The 18,487-nt window shown below is 40.5% G+C and overlaps 1 protein-coding gene across 1 annotated transcript in view; it reads left to right on the plus strand.

Moving 5' to 3' along the window:
- The window catches only part of musk (muscle, skeletal, receptor tyrosine kinase), a 257,472-nt gene that overhangs the window by 85,512 nt on the left and 153,473 nt on the right, over window positions 1-18,487 (plus strand). The window contains exons 5-6 of the mRNA XM_059974823.1: window positions 4,811-4,937; window positions 14,594-14,745. Of these exons, the coding sequence (XP_059830806.1) occupies window positions 4,811-4,937; window positions 14,594-14,745 (279 nt within the window). The remainder of the gene's footprint in view (window positions 1-4,810; window positions 4,938-14,593; window positions 14,746-18,487) is intronic.

Consider the following 18,487-nt stretch of genomic DNA (forward strand, 5'->3'; position numbering starts at 1 on the left):
AGGTATATAGAAATATGACATCAAGGTGAGTAAGTGAGGTTAGGGTGTTGTCTATCTGAATGGCAGAGTAGGCTCACGAGTGTTTAGAGTCTAATCTCATTCTCATGATCCAAGATATGCCAATGGGTACAGGCCATATTAATGCTAGATTGTGATGTTAGTCTGTGTTAGCTGTTGCCACGGAAGTATTAGGTTTATGGTAAAACTAATGATGTAATTCTCCATTCTCTGCTCCCTACAAAGATATAGGATATAGCATTCCTGAAATTCTTAGCAATTCCCTCAATTTGAGGGATGAATGGAAGAGGAAGACAAATTGGATCTGCATGAACAAAAAGGGACATGAGAAATATGGCAGGGGCTTAAGATATGACTTGATGCTGTTCAGGAAATCCCAGAAGCTGAAAATATAACTCTTTGCATCAATTATGCCAGCAAAAAGTGTGAATTCATTGCAGTCCTCTCAAATGACCTCAACAATATGTACAAACGTCATTACTAATATAGTCATTACTAATATAGTGCAGGTGCACTGAGTTTAATGGGGGGGGGTAAGAGAGAGAAAGACAGGGCTAGAGAGAGAGAGAGAGAGAGAGAGAGAGAGAGAGAGAGAGAGAGAGAGAGAGAGAGAGAGGTAAGAGAAGAACTGTGCAAAGGATTACCACCAGAAAAGGCAGGTTGGGCTGAATAGTCTGATTCACTGCAGTATATTGAATACAATTCTGTAAAAATAAAGAATTAATTACTGTATAAATATTGAATGCATATTCTGGAACTTTCCAAGTGAGGAAGAAAATGCATTTGGTAGTTAAGTTAGGTGTTAGAGGAAAGGGAATATTATCCAGATATTTAAGAGCAAAAGTGAGAAATGTAGTGGAAACTGTGTAGATACAAACAGAAAGTTTCAAAGGGAGATAGACAGATGAAGTCACCACACAAAACTCTGGGCAGATGGAGCTCAAATGGAGAAATGTGAGGTCATTCACTTTGCATCCAAGATAAATATACTGGAATATTTTCTTAATGGTGAGAGTTAAGGAGCTGTGGAAGAACAACAGAATTTAACCATCCAGGTGTTATTACATTCATTCAACAGATAAAAGCATTGTTGGCAAGGCCACATTATTGTCCATCTCTAATTGTCCAGAGACTGGGAAGTTTGTTGGGCTATTTCAGAGGCCATTTAGGGGTCAAACACAGAGCTGTGGGTCTGGAGTCTTTACAGCCTAAGTGGACGGCAGATTTCTTTCCCCAAAGGACACAATGAGCCAGATGTGTTTCAACAACAATCCGTCGTTTCAAGGTCTCCATTACAGATAATAGCTTTCTAATTCCCAAATTTTTTCAATTATCTGAATTCAAATTCCCAGTTGCCATAGTGGAATTGGCACTCATATTCTCAGACTGTTAGCCCAAGCCTCTGCATAACATCAAATCACAAAGGCTAGCATAAAACTGAGCAAGCCTGGGACACTAATGACTAAGGTCTAAAGCACAAGTAAAAAAAATTGAAGGTTGTTTTAATTTGAAGGTTTTTACATGTTAAATAATCTAGGACACAGAACAGTATTGCACTGGAACCTGCCCTTCAGCCTATAATGCTTTGCTGAACCAATTAATTAGTAATCAAATGGCTAACTAAACTAATTTCTTCTGTCTACACAATGCCCAAATTCTTCCACTTTCATCACATTCATTTGCCTATCTAAACAACTCTTAAAAATCTCTAATGTGTTCTGCCTCTAGCCCCACCCCAGGCACCCACCACTCTCTGTGTAAAATACTTGCCCTCACATCTCCTTTAAAATTACCATCCTCACCTTAACTTAGACATTACAACAGTTGGAAAAAGATGCTCGCTGCCTACTCTATCTATGCCTCTCATAATCTATAGATCTTCCTCAGCCTCTGCCTCTCCAGAGAAAACTGCCTCAGTTTGCCCAACCTCTCGTTATAGCACATGCCTTCTAATCCAGGCAACATCTTAGTGAACCCCTTCTGCACCCTCTCCAAAGCCTCGACATCCTTCTAAAGGGGCGACCAAAGCTGTATGCAATGCTCTAGCTGTGCCCTAACCAGAGTTTTATAAAGCTGTGACATTAGTATAGATCGTTACTGGTTCTGTAGCCTCTTCACTGTATTTTCAGAGGAAAAACTGAAAGATTTTGACAGTGATTCCTCACAGAGTTCAATAGCAGGTCCATGAAACCAGGGGAAACTGGAACCAGGCAGAAATGCAATCTATGTTAGAGAATTCCAAGGCCTTGATTTGGTGGTTGCAATGTCAGGTGTAGCAGCTGGTGACCCCTGACGTTACACTGCAAATATGCAGCAACTTCCACATTAAATGTTTTAGCTTCTTCCTCTTTACCACCAGATTTCTGATCAGTTCATGAACTCATGAACACTACTTCGCTACTCCTCTTTTGCACTATTTATTTACTGTAACTTCCTGTAAATTTTATGTTTTGCACTGTAACTGGTGCCATCAAACAACAAACGTCACGACCTATGTCAGTGAAAATGAGCATGATTTGAAAAACACACAAGATTTTAAAGTTACTCAGTGATTCCGGCCATGGCTGTCTTCACTAGCAAGATGAATTGACAAACATTTCCCAGTAATGAATGGACAGTCCTTTATCCCAAAATGGTATCCTCTCCAGTGAGAAGAAACAGCCTCTCAGTATTTTTTCAGACTGTGTCTCCTAAATCGGTGGTCTCAACAACTACCCAGGAAGGACAAGGGCAAGATACACATGGAACACCTTTGGGTTTTCTTGCAAAGTATGAGGCTTCTTGACTTGGAAGTACTGGGCTCTCATTCTTCAATATTGGACTTTACTTCTGGAATTCCCTACACAACTGTGCTGGACAGATGTCCATTGGAGGACTGCAACACTTCCAGAAGTTCATCATCACCTTCTCAACTGAGGATGGGAAATAATTGTTGGTATTGACCCTGATGCCTTCATTTAAAAAAATAAATTTGCGGGAATTGGGTGCCATTGACAAAGTTAGCGTGCACGGTCAGTCTGCTGGAGGAACTTAGCTGACCATTTGTGGGAGGAAAGACATCATCGATATTTCTAGTCAAAACCCTGCAGCCTGGTTTTAATCCAAAATATGGTCACGTCCGTTCCTCTCACAGATGCTGCTTGACCTGCTGAGTTCCCTGAGCAGCTCCAGATTGCAACACCTGCATTCTTTTGTGTCTAGTACATACTGTCTATCTTAAATTGCCCTTCGTGAATGCCTTCTTGAAGCACTGTAGTCCTTTTTGTGAAGATACTCCCACAGGGTATAAAAGAGACTGTCACGACCCCACCACTCTCCCTTATTTATTGTAATGAGATACCTTCTCATTATTCTAAACTGTAGTAAAAGGCCACTCTTACCAAGTTTCTTTGCATTGATGAACCCTCTCATCCCAGGAATCAATCTGATAAACATATGCAATGTTGTGTCCATTTGAGGGGTTGTGGAGCCAGCCTTGTGTGTACTCTTTGCCATTGAGTCCTGGGTGCTTATTGATACTTTGCACAAGTACTCCAGAAACACATAGGTCCATTAGTGAAGTACTAATCTTTCCACTCCTACCCAAACCATAAACTTCAAGTATTTCCTTTTAAAAATCTTTCATTTGGAAAAGGAACTAACAAAAATAAATTTTGGATCAATTAGAGGTTCATGAATATTATCATTAAAAATCTGAATTTTTGCTCATTTGGGAAGAATTTTATAAAGTATTAAGTTTAACCTCATGGGATTTTGCCCTGTTTATACACATGAAAACCATATGCAATATAAAGGATTTCTTTCTTTCCATTGTGACTGCTAAAACAAAATCACTGAACTCCTCAGCTGTTAAAATAGTCTGCTCTTGGATTAGAGGCTAAAGTTTACAGACCTAGGAATAGACTGAAACTAGGTTTAATGTTTTCATATACAGGTGTTTCTACAGCCTGTGGCAATAGTGAGGTAGAGTTCAATAGGGTTCCCTTTTAAATAATTTGGATCACATGGTTTACTCTGAGTAACCTGGTATCTACAATGTTTTGGGTGATACCTACTTAAGACATGAATACAATAAATGAGACACTAAATACAGTATAATCTAGCCTTTATCACATATTTCCATTAGATCATGTGTTACATGAAATATATATCTATAGTTGCCTCCACCCTTACAAATTTTTCCATTTTGACTGCTTTGCCAAATCTGGCCTCTTCCTCATCTCTAATTTTGATTGCTTTACCAATAACTGCCCCCTAATACCAGGGCCCTACCTTCTGGAATTCCCTCCCTTTGCTTCTCCCTGTCTTTAAGAATCTCCTTCAAATCTACCTCTTTGACCCAGCTTTTAACCTGTCCTCTCTTTTTATGGCCCATTTTTCTCCCTGTCACCACAGTGCCATAAAGCACCTGGGATACTTCATTAAAGGCATATGCAATATAGGAAAGTTGTTATTAATAACATTTCAAGTTGTAGTTTGATGGTTTTTAATTTGGACCATGACTTTCAGTTTTCCAGCTCTCTGGAGGAACTTTTAAAGCAGTCCAAATTACTTTGTGGATTCTCCAAGATCTACGTTAGAGAAGGATCTGTGTGAAAGTTTCTAACAACAGCAATTATCATGAGCCATCTTTGCTGTAAGATCACTGGCTTTAATTTCATCTCATTTTAATCTAACCACTTCTTGGACATGAAAGGAAAAGGGAAACGAAGAAAGGCAGAGTAATAAAAATTTCAGAGTTGCTGCCAGTTGAGTTGAACTGTAACTGCTGGAAATGTTTCTGATCTCCCAGCTCCGCAGATCGGCAGCCCTTTGGAGACCGTGGATGCGCTGGTTGAGGAAGAAGCCTCTTTCCTGTGTGCAGTGGATTCATATCCGGCAGCCGAGATAACTTGGACCCGTAATAATATTCCCATAAGGTGAGATCACTCTTATGACTGAAAGGAGCAGGATTTGGCTTAACTCACTGGATAACAGTAGAACAAAGCTGCATGAGAGTCAGACTCTGGCCTATACAATTCTTGTTTTCCTTGAGATTGGGTTGCAGCCCAGGGGTATCCTGAAAACGCTACCATTGAGAAATAGGAGCTGAAATAAGCCTCACAGTTTCTTGGCCTGCTCTGCTATTCAAAAAGATTAAGTGATCTTTGACCTTCTTCCCGTATACCTCCTCCCTATCCCCATGTTATTTAGCCTCCTTTATATTCAGAATTCCAAAATGTGGAGAGACTTAACACATGAGCATCAGCACAGCCTGGAATTCCAGGGATTTATAAACATTCTGCTTATCTTAGTCTTAAATAACCAACACAGATATCATGTCTCTAGCTCTACACTCTACAGCCAAGAACTGGTAATTTGGCACATGCAGTTCTAAAAATCTTATTTGCTTTAAGGCAATTACCTGTCAATCTTTTAAATTGCCAAGAATAGGAGATTTTCAACTCAAATCTCCTCAAAGTATAAATTTTGGATAACAAAAATAAGTATATGATAATATTTTAAAGTTACAGGAGCTCTTTTATTGACCATTTCTATTCTTCCTCCTGTATTCAACATGAAAAGGGAAAATTGCAGGGTTGCAATTATAGTCTTAGAACAGTATAGCATGGATGCAGGCCTTTTGGCCCAACGAACCTATGCTGACTGTGGTGCCCAGCGTAACCTCTGAGGCAAGAAATAGAGAAGTAAAGTGAAAAGTAAGCAAACAATTAGTATGCAGAAAAGTGTTGGGAACTTCTTGGAAATGTCCCTCCTGTCCTAAAGGACACTCGTGTGCTGGAGCCTTTCTTCAGCAGCTCACAGAATGGATGCTGGCAAACCTTTCAACCACAGTTAAGAATATCAAGGTGCATAGTAGCATTCCTGAGGTGAGAATGCACAAGATATTAGGCTCTTGGATAACAGTCAAGAGTCAGAACTTGTTTCCAATTTCCCTTTCTAAATCCAGAGGGAAGGAAATGATCCAACTCACCGGAGGATGCATTTTTACTGTCATTTTTGCATTTGTCCATTATTCCTCCATGAAAGAATCATTCATTTTTTCCAATTCTTTCTGTTCTCATTCTTTTATATTTAACTTTGTCTTCAAGTGCCTTCTCTTTCCCTGCTTTTTAATGCAGAATCGTTTAGATGTTGTAGGCTTTCCTCCCCTGTGTGCCCTTAGCAGTGCTAGATTTTGTGATTTTTTCACAGCTCCTCTGGCATGTGCTCAGAATAAACCAGTCCCATCAGTCACCATGCAGGCAGACTCGTTGAGAAGGTATGAATTATTGTAAGGGTGAAAAGGGGTCGGGGGGGTGGGAAAACTGGTTGGCTTTAGTGAAGTTGTCAGTTCATAAACCTTTCCTACCTTTGAGGTCAAGGCCAGCAGACGAGTGCAAATGCCAAGACCAGCAGTCTCCAAATTTCCCCACTTCTTCACAGGTATTTGTGAGAGCGTTTGGTCTTGTTCAGCTTACTGAACAATTCTCATCACCTACCGAATTTACCTTTAATTTATTGGGCCCTCTACACACTGGGACCTGTTCCCACACAGTATTCTGACTCACTAGGATCCTGGTTCTTGTATTCCCCTCCATAGTTCATGCGCTTCTGTCCAACTCACCTTGAACATTACCGAGTTCACAGGAATATTGATGATTTTATTGTGCGAGGTAAAAGTCCAACGATCCCGATTCCAATTGTCTGCACTCCTGATGCCTCAGTCTGTGACTTAGCCTTTGTAAGAGTCAAGGGTCCTGAGTCCAGTGTGGGCTGGGAACAAGACTGTGGGCCATGCCTGCAGATTTACCTGGGATTGGGGTCTGGAACACTGGAGGTCAGGATTGTGGGTAGTTTGTGGCCATAATGGCCTGTACATCACAGCTAAAAGGACAAGGTCAGCAAAAGCATAGAAATGTCACCACATGGAAGTTGTCTTCTAAGCCACTTACCATCTTGGCTTGAAAATATATTGCCATTCTTTCATCATTGCTTGGTTACAGTCCCTAAAATCTCTCCCTATTAGCATTACAGGTATTATGAGTATACCCTTAAACAGAATTATGGGTATACCCACACCTCAAGGACTGAAGAGACTCAAGAAAGCAGCTCACCAAAACCTTTTCAAGAGTAACTAAGGCTGGACAATTAAATACTGATTCAGACTGCAAAGCCTACTTCCCTTGAATGAATGAAAAACATTTGCTTCCCTCAGAGTTATTAGATTCACTGGAAAATGTGTTATGGTACTGAGATATTGCATTAAAAAAGTAAAATAAAGATCAAACTCCTTAAATTGTATTACCGACTGATATTAGAGGCAATATGCAGTGCCCAATCAGCTAATTAACACAGCACACCTGAGATACCGAAAGAAACCAGAACACCCAGGAGAAGCCAATTTGATCACAGGGAGAATGTACAAACGTCACTTCAACAGCACCAAGGTCAGGATTGAACCAGGCTTGCTGGAGCTGCAGGGCGGTAGCTCAACTAGCCGCATTAGTGCAGCACCCTCTTATCACAGAAACATAGAAGAGTACAGCACAGGAACATGCCCTTCTGCCCACTATGTCTGCACTGACAATAATGCTCCTTTAAACTAATCCTATTGCCTGTACTTGTTCTGTTCCCTACCTGTTCATCTAGTTGTCTAAAGACGCTTAAAGATTTTACCATGTCTGTTTCTACCACCTTCTCTGGTGGTGTTCTCCACGTGCCAACAGCTCTGTGTAAAAACCTTGCCTCCTGAATCTCTTCTAAAGTTTCCCCCTCTTTCCTTAAACCTGTGCTCTCTAATGTTCAACATTTCCACCCTGGGAGACTCTGTACCCTATCTCTGCCCCTCATATTTGGCCTATTGGTGTGTGGGTCACTGTGGCAACTGGGTAGGCCTGTCTGTCTCATGTGGTGTCCCTCTCAATTGATGAATGTCAGTGATAGGCTAGGATGGTATTGTGGCTCTGCGTTTATGGATTGCGCTGTTGTGTTTATTGTCTGTGGACTTTTTCAGGCTTATGGTTTTTACTTTCTGTGCTTTAGATTGCCCATTCCTTTTCCATTTTGTTGTGTGAGGGGAGGGTGTTTGGGGGGGGGGGGTTGATGTTCTATTGTGTTCTGTTAGTTTTTTGTGTGAGGGAGGTTTTTTTTTGGGGGGGGGGTCAATGGTCCTGTTCCATTTTGTGTAGGAAGAGAGGGGTTTGGGGGCTGATGATTGGAATGCCATTCTTTTATTGTGCAGAGGAGGGAGGTGGGTTTGATGTTTCTCTCTAAATGTTTTTCATCTTCTTTCTTTGTTTCATGGCTATCTGAAGAAGACAAATTGCAGGGTACCATGCTTTGATAATAAATAAACCTTTGAACCTTTAAACATTTTCTTTTCTTAATTTACAAGGTTCTATCAGATTGCCCTCACCCTTGATAGTCCAGAAGAAAAAGCAAATTTAACCTTCCTTGATGATTAATATAATCTTGTCCAGGCAACACCTTGTGGAACCTCTTCTGCATCCTCTCCAAGGCAACCACATCCTTCCTTTCCATTGTGTACAACCAGCACTGCACAGTATACTCCAAAATTTTATGCATTGCAATATGTCTTCCAAACTTTTGGGCTCAGTGCCCCAACCAACATCTTCTCTATCATGTTATCCACTTGTGGCCATTTTCAGGGAGCTATGCACTTACATCCAACATATCTCTCGAGATCAATGCTTCTACAGCTCTTGCCATTTACTGCATACATAGTTTTCCTTTACATTTGACTTCCCGAAGTACAACATCTCACACCTTATGGATTAAAATCCATCTGAAATATCCATGCCCAAATTTCCAGTTGATCTACATCCTGCTGCGTCCTTTGATAATCTTTCTCACCATCCACAACTCCACATTGTTCATGTCATCTGCAAATGTACTACTACACCAACTACACTTTTTCCCCAACATATGTCGTAACAATGGAAGTCCCATCACTGATCATTGTTGAACCATTAGTCACAGACTTCCTGTCATGACAACATCCTTCTATGTCTCCTATGATAAAACCAATTTTAGATCTAGTTTATACTATTCACTATGGATACCATGAACCTTAATCTCCTGGATTAGTTTACCATGATGGTCCTTGTCAAATGCTTTGCTGATGTCCACATAGATAACATTCACTATCCTACCCTTATTAATCATCTTCAGCACTTCCTCAAAAATTCAGTCAGATTTGTGAGATAGGACCTTGACGGTACAAAGTCATCCTGAACATCCCTAATATGTCCATGTCTTTTCAAATTCAAGTAAATCATTATTCTCCAATAACTTCCCATCAGTAGCTTATAATGTCCTGGTTTGCCCATGTTGCTTTTCTTAAACAAAGGAAAGTGTCTTGTATTCTCCAGTCCTCTGGCATTTTGCCCGTATGTGAAGAGGATACATTAATATCTGTCAGGGCCTCAGGAGACTCTTTCCTTATTTCCCTCAATAACCTGGGAGAAATCTCTTCAGGCCCTTTCAACTTATCCACCTTAATGTCTTTCAAGATAATCAAAACTCCCTCCTTCTGAATATCAATATGCCCTAGAATATCAAAATACCCCTCTCTAATCTCACAATTATCCACTTCCTTCTCCTTGGTAAATACCAGTGCAAAGTGTTCATTAAGGACCTCACCCACTTCCTCTGTAAAAACATAAATATGCATATGATATACATAAAATGCCTTGAGAATCAGATTAATCCTACTTGACAAGGAAATTTCATGACACCTTTTTAAGCCCTCCTAAATTTTTGCTTGATTTCTTTGTAAGTCTCACACACCTTCCAAAGTTGCCAAGGAGATTATCAAATCTATTGGGTCCAAATCATGCAAGGAAGGATTACAGAAGGAAAGTAATGGATCAGCTATGGGTTCCTCAAGAACAGTTATATGGGTGCCCAATAATTCCTGACCTAGTCACAGATACCCATATCCCATGAAAGAATAAATGTCACTAAGCAAGCAGAGAGCTACAGGAAGAAGCTACTGTCTCCATGAATCACTTTGTGGTACATGTTCAGAGAAGGTTGTGCAATAATGGACTTTTATTCCATAATTTTTTTTGTTTTTTCCTTTTGAGGCGCCTTATTGTTTATTATTACTTACAATTGACAAGAAAAAAAAACAAGAAAATAACACAGATTCCTTTATGTGGAAATAACGGCCACTTATTATGTCACATGCTAAATAAAACCATCTGTTGCACAGGACGCACTTTAACTCTAAGTCAGATTTGGTGTAAAACAGATTTTCAAGAATAACAGATCAAGGACTTGGGGGGTTATGGAATCATAGAATAACATAGCATAGAAACAGGCCCCTCAATCCAACTCATCCACGCCAACATGGTGCTCTTCAAACTAATCTCATTTTTCTGCATTTGGCTTTTATCTCCCTAAAAACCTCCTATCCACCTGCTTATCCAAATGTGCTTTGAATGTTATTATTCATATCTTTTGACTTCTGGCAACATTAACGATTCAACATCATGAAATTCCTGTTCTAGAACAGGGAAGGGTGAACACAGCTCATTTGGGGTCTGTAAAATTCAAATAGATTTGGCAGGATGGAAGTAAATTCTACTTGTCAGATTACCTAGAACAAAAAAGGACAAGCACTCATACATCCTAAAGGGAATTTAAGAGGAACTCTGTTGCTCAAAGGGCTATGGGAATTAGAATGTGCTCCCACAGAGAGTGGCTGGGGCAAACAACATGCCAAGAGCAAGAGATGACACAAATTGAAATTAAATGAGTTTGCAGATTAGAAATAGGCCATATAGACCAAATGGTTTGAGCTGATGCTTATAATCCACATGAGCATCTCCCACCTCGATTTATCTCTGTTCATCACCATCTTCTCTTTTCCCTCATGTGCATATCAATCTTCCCCAGAAATCCATTTCTGCCATTTGCTTTCACAGTGCTGTCTGGTAGGGAGTTTTAGAAGCTAGAATCAGCGATGCTCCCAAGTCAGGCTGGTGCTTGACTTGGATGGAAACTTGCTGCTGGTGATTCATGCCCCTACTGCCTTTGCCCTTCTTGGCAATAGATGGCGATGGTTTGGGAGGTGCTGCCAGTCACATCATGGTGCGTAACTGCATTCTGTAGATGGTGTGCATTGCAGCCAGTGCACAGGTAATAGAAGCGATGCCAGTCAGGCAGGTTGCTTTCTCCTGCTATATGTTGAGCTTCTGTGATTTGCAGAATGATTTTAAAGGAAGCAAGTTGCTACTGACAGGACCTGCAGCCTATCTGGTCAATGCACACAATAAAGGTATGTGGCTGTTTCAGCCGAATTCAGGCCAATAATGTCCCAGCCTAGGACCTTATCTTGAGGTAGCAAGGTAAGATCTGCAGCAATCTCAAACAGAAAACCTGAAGTGGATATTGGTGAGCAGATTGTTGGAAAGGAACTGCCACTTGTTAAGCACTGTCAGTGATGTCTACCACCGCTTTGCTGATGATTGACAGGAGACTAATTGGACAGTAAAGACTGGACTGGATTTGTCCTACTTTTGGTATTTGGTGTTTGTTTATTGTTGTCCTATGTAGTTACGTACAGGGAAGAACTCTGCTTTGCGTATCCTGCTTAACAAGATAAAATCCTATGGTGTTACAGGAAAGACTCAGGCATAGATAGAGGAGTGGCTGACAGGCAGGAGGCAGCAAGTGGGAATAAAGGGTGCTTTTTCTGGTTGGCTGCCAGTGACAAGTGGAGTTCCTCAGGGGTCAGTATTGGGACCACGACTTTTCACATTGTTTGTTAATGGTGCGGATAATGGAATTGATGGCTTTGTGGCAAAGATTGTGGATGATACAAGACAGGTGGAGGGGTAGGTAGTGCTGAGGAAGAAATGCGATCGCAGCAGGAGTTAGACAACTTGGAAGGATGGGCAAAAAAGTGGCAGATAGAAGAATACAATTTTGGGAAATGTACAATAATGCATTTTGGTAAAAGGAACAATAGTGTGGAGTATTATTTAATTGGGGAGAAGGTTCAAACACAGAGATGCGGAGTGACTGAGGAGTCCTTGTGCAAGACTCCCAGGAGGTTAATTTACAGGTTGAGTCTGTGGTAAAGAAAGCAAATGCAATTTTGTCATGTATTTCAAGGGGAGTAGAATATGAAAACAAGGAGAAATGTTGAAACTTTATAAGACACTAGTCAGGCTGCACTTGGAATATTGTCAACAGTTTTGGGCCTTATATATGAGAAAAGATGTGTTATTGCAGAGGTTCATGAGGTTGATTCCAGAAATGAGGGGGTTAACATATGAGGAGCATTTGGCAGCTTTGGGACTGTATTCACTGGAATCTGGAAAAATGCAGGGGGAATCTCAATGAAACTTACCGAATGTTAAAAGGACTAGATAAGATGAATGTGGAGAGGATGTTTCCTGTGGTGGGGGTATCCAGAACTAGAGGGAACAACCTCAAAATTGAGAGGCGACCCTTTAGAACAGAGGTAAGGAAGAATATCTTTCACCAGGGAGTAGTGAATCTGTGGAATGTTCTGCAGTGGAGGCCAAGTCCGTGGGTGATTCAAAGCAGAAGTTATAGTTTCCTGATCAGTCGGGGCATCAAGGGATATGGTGAGAAGGCAGGTGTATGCCATGATGGAATGGTGGTGCTGACTTGATGGGCTGAAAGGCTTGTTCTGCTCCTATGTCTTATGATTTTATAGTTTTGTGGTAATCTAAACAGGTCATTTCACAACATCAGTGTCAGAATGCAGAATAATGTGTTACAGTTACAAACAAAGTGCAGTGTAGATAGATAGTAAGGTGTATGGCCACGATAAGATAGATTGGATGGTTAATTCATAAAAACGGTTGAGTCACTAGGCTTACAACAACAGGATAGGGGGAAAGAAGTACCTGATCAATTTCCCCATACCAAGGTATTTGCTGATGTTATAACTAAGCAGGATGAATGAAACTACGAATGTTCTGGAGCATAGGTCCTTAGCAACACAGCAGGTTGTCTGGTCCCATTAACTTTGATGTATCCAGTACACTTGGTCACTCTGGTTATCACATGGAGTGACTGAAATGATGCGAGCCTGACTTCTCAGATGGAAGTCCAGGTGGATCATCCACACAGCAATGTAGGCAGAACCTAGATGGAAATGATTCAGCCTTGCTGTTGATGCTCATTGCCAGAATCAAATGTTGAAGAAAAGACATTGGTTGGAAGATCAGAGCAAGTAAAGCCAATTTCTTCAAGCTTAATATCAGGGGTGAATTTATAATTCTAATTTAAGGTAAGCTTTGGTTTAATTGTAGGTCCACAGAAGGTATTGTGGAGCTAACCCAATCTATTATACCTCCATTGACTCTCAAATAGAATTGTAGCTTCTCCTTGTGCTTTCTTTGCTTGCTTCAAGTTTATATCTAGTTCTTTTTTTCAGAAACCATTACCATCTGACTTGGAAATGTTGAGTTCTAGGTCATAATTTGATGCCTTTAATAGCAATTCCCTTTACTTTGTCTTTGCCAATAACATTAAGCCTCATCTGGTCACCTCAGTCTACCAATCGAAAACGTTTCTCTCATCTTACATTTCAGTGGGATTGATTAGCTCAAAAAGTTACATTTAATCTTTTCTGCTCTGAGGTGAACTATTGAACTTATAAAACTAAAGCAAAATGAGTCTTTCCCTGGTGAAACATCATATTGTAGTTATAGAACTGTAGAGAAAAATGATATGGAATAAGTCCTTTAGCCCTCTGGGTCTGCACCAACATCAACCACTTGGTTAGTCATCCTACATTAATCCCACCTTTTATCCTGCCATTTTTCCATAAATTTTCCCAAGATTCTACTATTCTCTGGTGACAATCTGGAGGAGGATCATAAGAATGATTTGAGGAATAAAAGGCTTAACATATGAGAAGTCTTCAATGTCTCATAGGTTGGTTCATCAGGATGGTGGGGGGTGGTGGGATAAATCTCATTGATGCCTACTGAATACTCTAAGGCCTGGGTAGAGAGGATATTTTCATTAGAGGAAGATTCTAGGATCTGAGGACAGAGCCTATGAAGGGATATATCTTTACAAATGAGATGAGGAGGAATTTCTTCAGCCAATTGTGGAATTTTGTTGCCACAGGGGGAGTGAAGGGCAAGTCATTAGGAATATTTAAGACAGAAATTGATAGGTTCTTGATTAGTGTGGAGGTTATAGGGAGAAGATGGAAGATTAGGTTTTAAAAATAAAGCTATGATTGAATGATGGAGCAGATTCGATGGGTTGAATTACCTCATCCTGCTCCTGTGTGTTCTGGACATTCACCTACCCACCATGCACAATTAACAGTGGGCATTTAACTGATCAACCTGCCCTCTTTGGGATGTGGGAGGAAACCCATGCATTAACAAAGAGAAAATGCAGTAAGAATGCTCCTCTTGATCAACGTGTCTGAATGGGTTAACTTTCTCTTCTCTATTTTATGTTATTTGTAGGCTTCATTAAATAATCAGCTTTAAGCTGGAGATGCTTTTGTTCATGTCAACGATTTTGGAAATTAACCCTCCTCGATTATGCTTGTCACAATTCACAGACCCTTTGACATCCGCTACAGTACAAAAGAGAATGGGCAGATACTAACCATCCTCAGCGTTGAAGATACAGATAATGGAGTGTACTGCTGCACTGCTAACAACGGCATAGGGAGTTCAGCTCAAAGCTGTGGTGCCCTCCAGGTGAAAATGAGTGAGTCTCATGCTTTCTCAACTAAATAGGGACATTACGTGAAACAGAAACAAAAACAGAGATGCTGGAAGAACTCAGAGAGAAAAAGGGGTTAAGAGTCTGGGTCAATGAACTCCCCTTCAGAAATGGAGAAATGAAAGGATAACTTGAGAATTAACCTGTGGAGAGAGAGAGAGAGAAAGAGGTAGAGGGCATCCAAATATTTGTGTCAGGTGCAGAACAAAATTCTGAGGGTAACAACCATTTTAAAAACCATTACTTTGAATAAAATGACACAGAAAAAAGAAACTAATGGCACCTGTGAAAAATTGACATGTTTATTTGAAATAGTTAGATTTACTATTAATCCTGCCTGTACCCACTGAGTACCCACTGGGATCACTTTGGTAACCCTGGCCTGTTCTCTCCAACCTTCTCCTAATCTCTGTGAAAGCTTAAGCTAAAATGATTCTTCACTTTTTCTGACTAAGGTCACCATATCCATAGATGCCACCTGACCTGCTGATTATTTCCGGACACCAGATGCTGGAGGAACTCAGCAGACCAGGCAACATCCGTGGAAAAGAGGAAACAGTCAACTTTCCGGGCCGACACCCTTCTTCAGGATTGGAAAGTAAAGGGAGAAGTTAGAGTAAAAAGGTGGGGGGGAAGGGATGGCTGGTTTCACCTATCACCTGCAAACGTACACTTCTTCCTGATGAAGGATCTTGGCCTGGAAACCTCGATTGTTTACTCTTTTCCATTGCATTTGGAAAGATCATTTGATCTTTTTCCTCTGACATTTTGTGTGTTGCTTTGGATTTCTAGCATCTGCAGATTTTCACATGTTTGTGATTATTTCCAATATTTTTCTGTCTTTACTAAGTCCAAAGGGCAATATCTGGTACCATTTCTTAAACTTACATTGGGGATTCCTGGAAATTATAGCAAGTCAAAGACAGAGAGGTCACAGAGTGACCGGAACAGAGGATTAAAGTGATAGGAAACAGGACTTCCAGCATCTGCGGGATTTTTTAAACCAACTGCTTGAAATCCAACTCACCTCTCACAAAAAGGCTTACGTGTACTTTTATAATGTTCCATCCATTATCAATCAGGTATGCTTTAGTGCCAAGGATGTGTGCTCATTGTTGCAATGTAGGAGACAATGTGCTCACAACAAGCTCCATAAATGAGATTATAACCAGAACTTTGGTTAATGTGTTTGCTTGAAGAACAAGTATTGGCCAGTGATACCAAGGAAAAAACTACTGCTTTTCTTTAAAGTAATGCCATAGGATCTTTGTGGTTTTCCCAAGAGTCGCAGCCAGTCTTTAGCATTTCACCTGAAACATGGCAGGTCCAACAGTTCTACATCACTTCAGATTGTCCCTTGAGTTGGGCTTAAATGGCACTTAATTTGAGAGATGAGAAACACACAAGATGCTGGAGGAATTGCGTTTATCAGGTAGCATCTATGGAGGGGAATAGTTAATCAATATTTTGGGTTAAGAGCCTTCATCTGTACTGAAAGATAAAGGGGAGAGAACCAGTATAAAAAAGTGGAGGGAAGGGGTGGAGCAAGATGTGGCAAGTGATTGGTGGATCGAGAAGAGGGGATGGTAGGTGATGGAGGAGATAAAGAATGGAAATGGTGACAGAAACTGAGAGGTGACAGGTGGAACTGGCCAAGGGCTGAAGATGAAGGAGTCTGAGGAGGGGAAGGCGGAGCATGGAATCAAATGAGGGAGATGGGGAAGGCAAATTGGAACAGAGCAGAACAAACGGGAGGACTGTGTGGGTGATGGGCAGCTGGAGAGTGTGAAGAAGGGGAAAGAGCCAGGTTATGGAGGGTGAGATGAGTGTGGGAAGTACTGGGTAGATCAGGAGGAGAGACAAATGGGACAGAGGGGAAGAAATTCACTGGAAGATGGAAATTTCAATGTTCATGGAGTCAGGATATAGACTACTCTGGTGAGATGGGTAAATTATTTGCTGAGATATTATCACAACATCGAGCACAGTATCACTGCACTTTAGAAAAGTGAGATCTTCAGTGAGTTGTTTTTTCCTTTGTCTGGGACAGCTTTTCTTTTAATTTTTTTTGGTTCTTTCTAATTTTATTGGGGTTTCCCATGCCTCACAGTGCTTCCTCGTGAATATTCAATGAGCAAACCTCAACTGCTAACAAGATTCCCCAGGGCAGCACCAGGAATGTTCCTTCCCAGCTTTTCCTGCCACCTGTATTTTTTTGGGGCAGTTAAATTTGAGAATTCAGAACATAGGGAATCAGGGCACATGAAGCTTTCCTGAAATGTAGTTAAATGTGAGAAAAGAAACGCCTTGCTCTGAGAATTCCTGATGTGTTGCTCATTATTTTGTGATAACCCTTTGCAATCTTGGTAAACGAGTTAATGCTTCAGCTGTAAGAACACAAAGTTGTGAAATGTTCAAGATAACCGTTAGTGGAATGGTTTTGCAAACTGTCATCTGTGCACCTTGTTAAGCATCATCAGATATAATCAAGCAATCACCATTGGCTGAGTCTTCCTAATCTGGAATCTCTACCCAACACCTCTCTACCTTTAAGAACCATCTAAAAACGTACCCTCAGCCTGCTTTTTTAAAAAAAATAGAAGTAGGTGAGCTGTGGGACACCAGTTGATCTCAGTCAACGAAAATGGTTGAATTGGCAATCCACCTTCTTCAGCACTTCAGAGAGTGGGAGTAAGAGTAATAGAGATTCATAAGCTTTGACCCCAAAGGCAGGCAGGTCTCTGTTACTTGCAGAATTTACTGGCAAAAACATGAACCAAGATGTCAAAAGCTGTTTGATGTAAATGGTGACACAAGAGACAGTCAAATCTGGAATTTGGACCATAAACGCAAACTGCTGAAGCAACCTAGTATGTCAAGCAGCATTTGCAATTTCTTGTGTCTCCATTTACATTAAGCAGCTTTTGACATCTTGCCCATTGGCTACATTTCATGTGTAGACTAATGAATATGTAGACTACTGATCTGTCCAGATGAAGGGCCTCAATATAAAATGCTGATTACCCATTTCCCTCCACAGATACTGCCTGACCTGTTGAGTTCCTCAGAAGTTTGATCTTTGATGTACCTGAAAGGCTCAATACCTTTCTTCTCATTTCTCCTTTTCTTCTTTCTGAACCTTTTTTCAATTATTTGTCTCCTTTGATGAGCAATGTTCTGGCAGTTGAAATAGCTTCGTCCTATTTATGATCACCAGCTTGTATTATTTCTATGCCTTTAGTAAATCTCCCCTTTACCTTCCCTGTTCTAAAGCGATCAATCTTAGTTGTCCAGGGAAACTTTCCCTTCCACTCCCCCCAACCCACTGTCCTCACAAATCCTGTGTTTCATTGTGGTAAATCAATATTCAAAAGCCTTGAAGTAGAATAGTTTTGTAATTTCCTGAGGATAACCTAATGAGATTTTAAAATATAAAGAAATGCACAGAAGCTAAAAATCTGAAATAAATACTGAAAATGCTGAGTTTTTTCTGATACTTTCAATAAGACAAAAGTATCAATAGACTATGAAAAAAATAATTAGAAATTGCATTTCTATAACACCTTTCACAACTTCAAGATGTCACAAAGTTTTCACACCTGTGAGGTAATATAGGAAGAATTGCAGCCAATTAGCTTGCCTCAAACTTAAAAACAGCAACATGATAATAACTAGATCATCTGGTTTACTGGCATTGATTAAAAGTTTACATCAAAATCAAAGTCAA

This window comes from Hypanus sabinus, chromosome 7, assembly GCF_030144855.1.
Source record: "Hypanus sabinus isolate sHypSab1 chromosome 7, sHypSab1.hap1, whole genome shotgun sequence".
Lineage (NCBI taxonomy): Eukaryota > Metazoa > Chordata > Chondrichthyes > Myliobatiformes > Dasyatidae > Hypanus > Hypanus sabinus.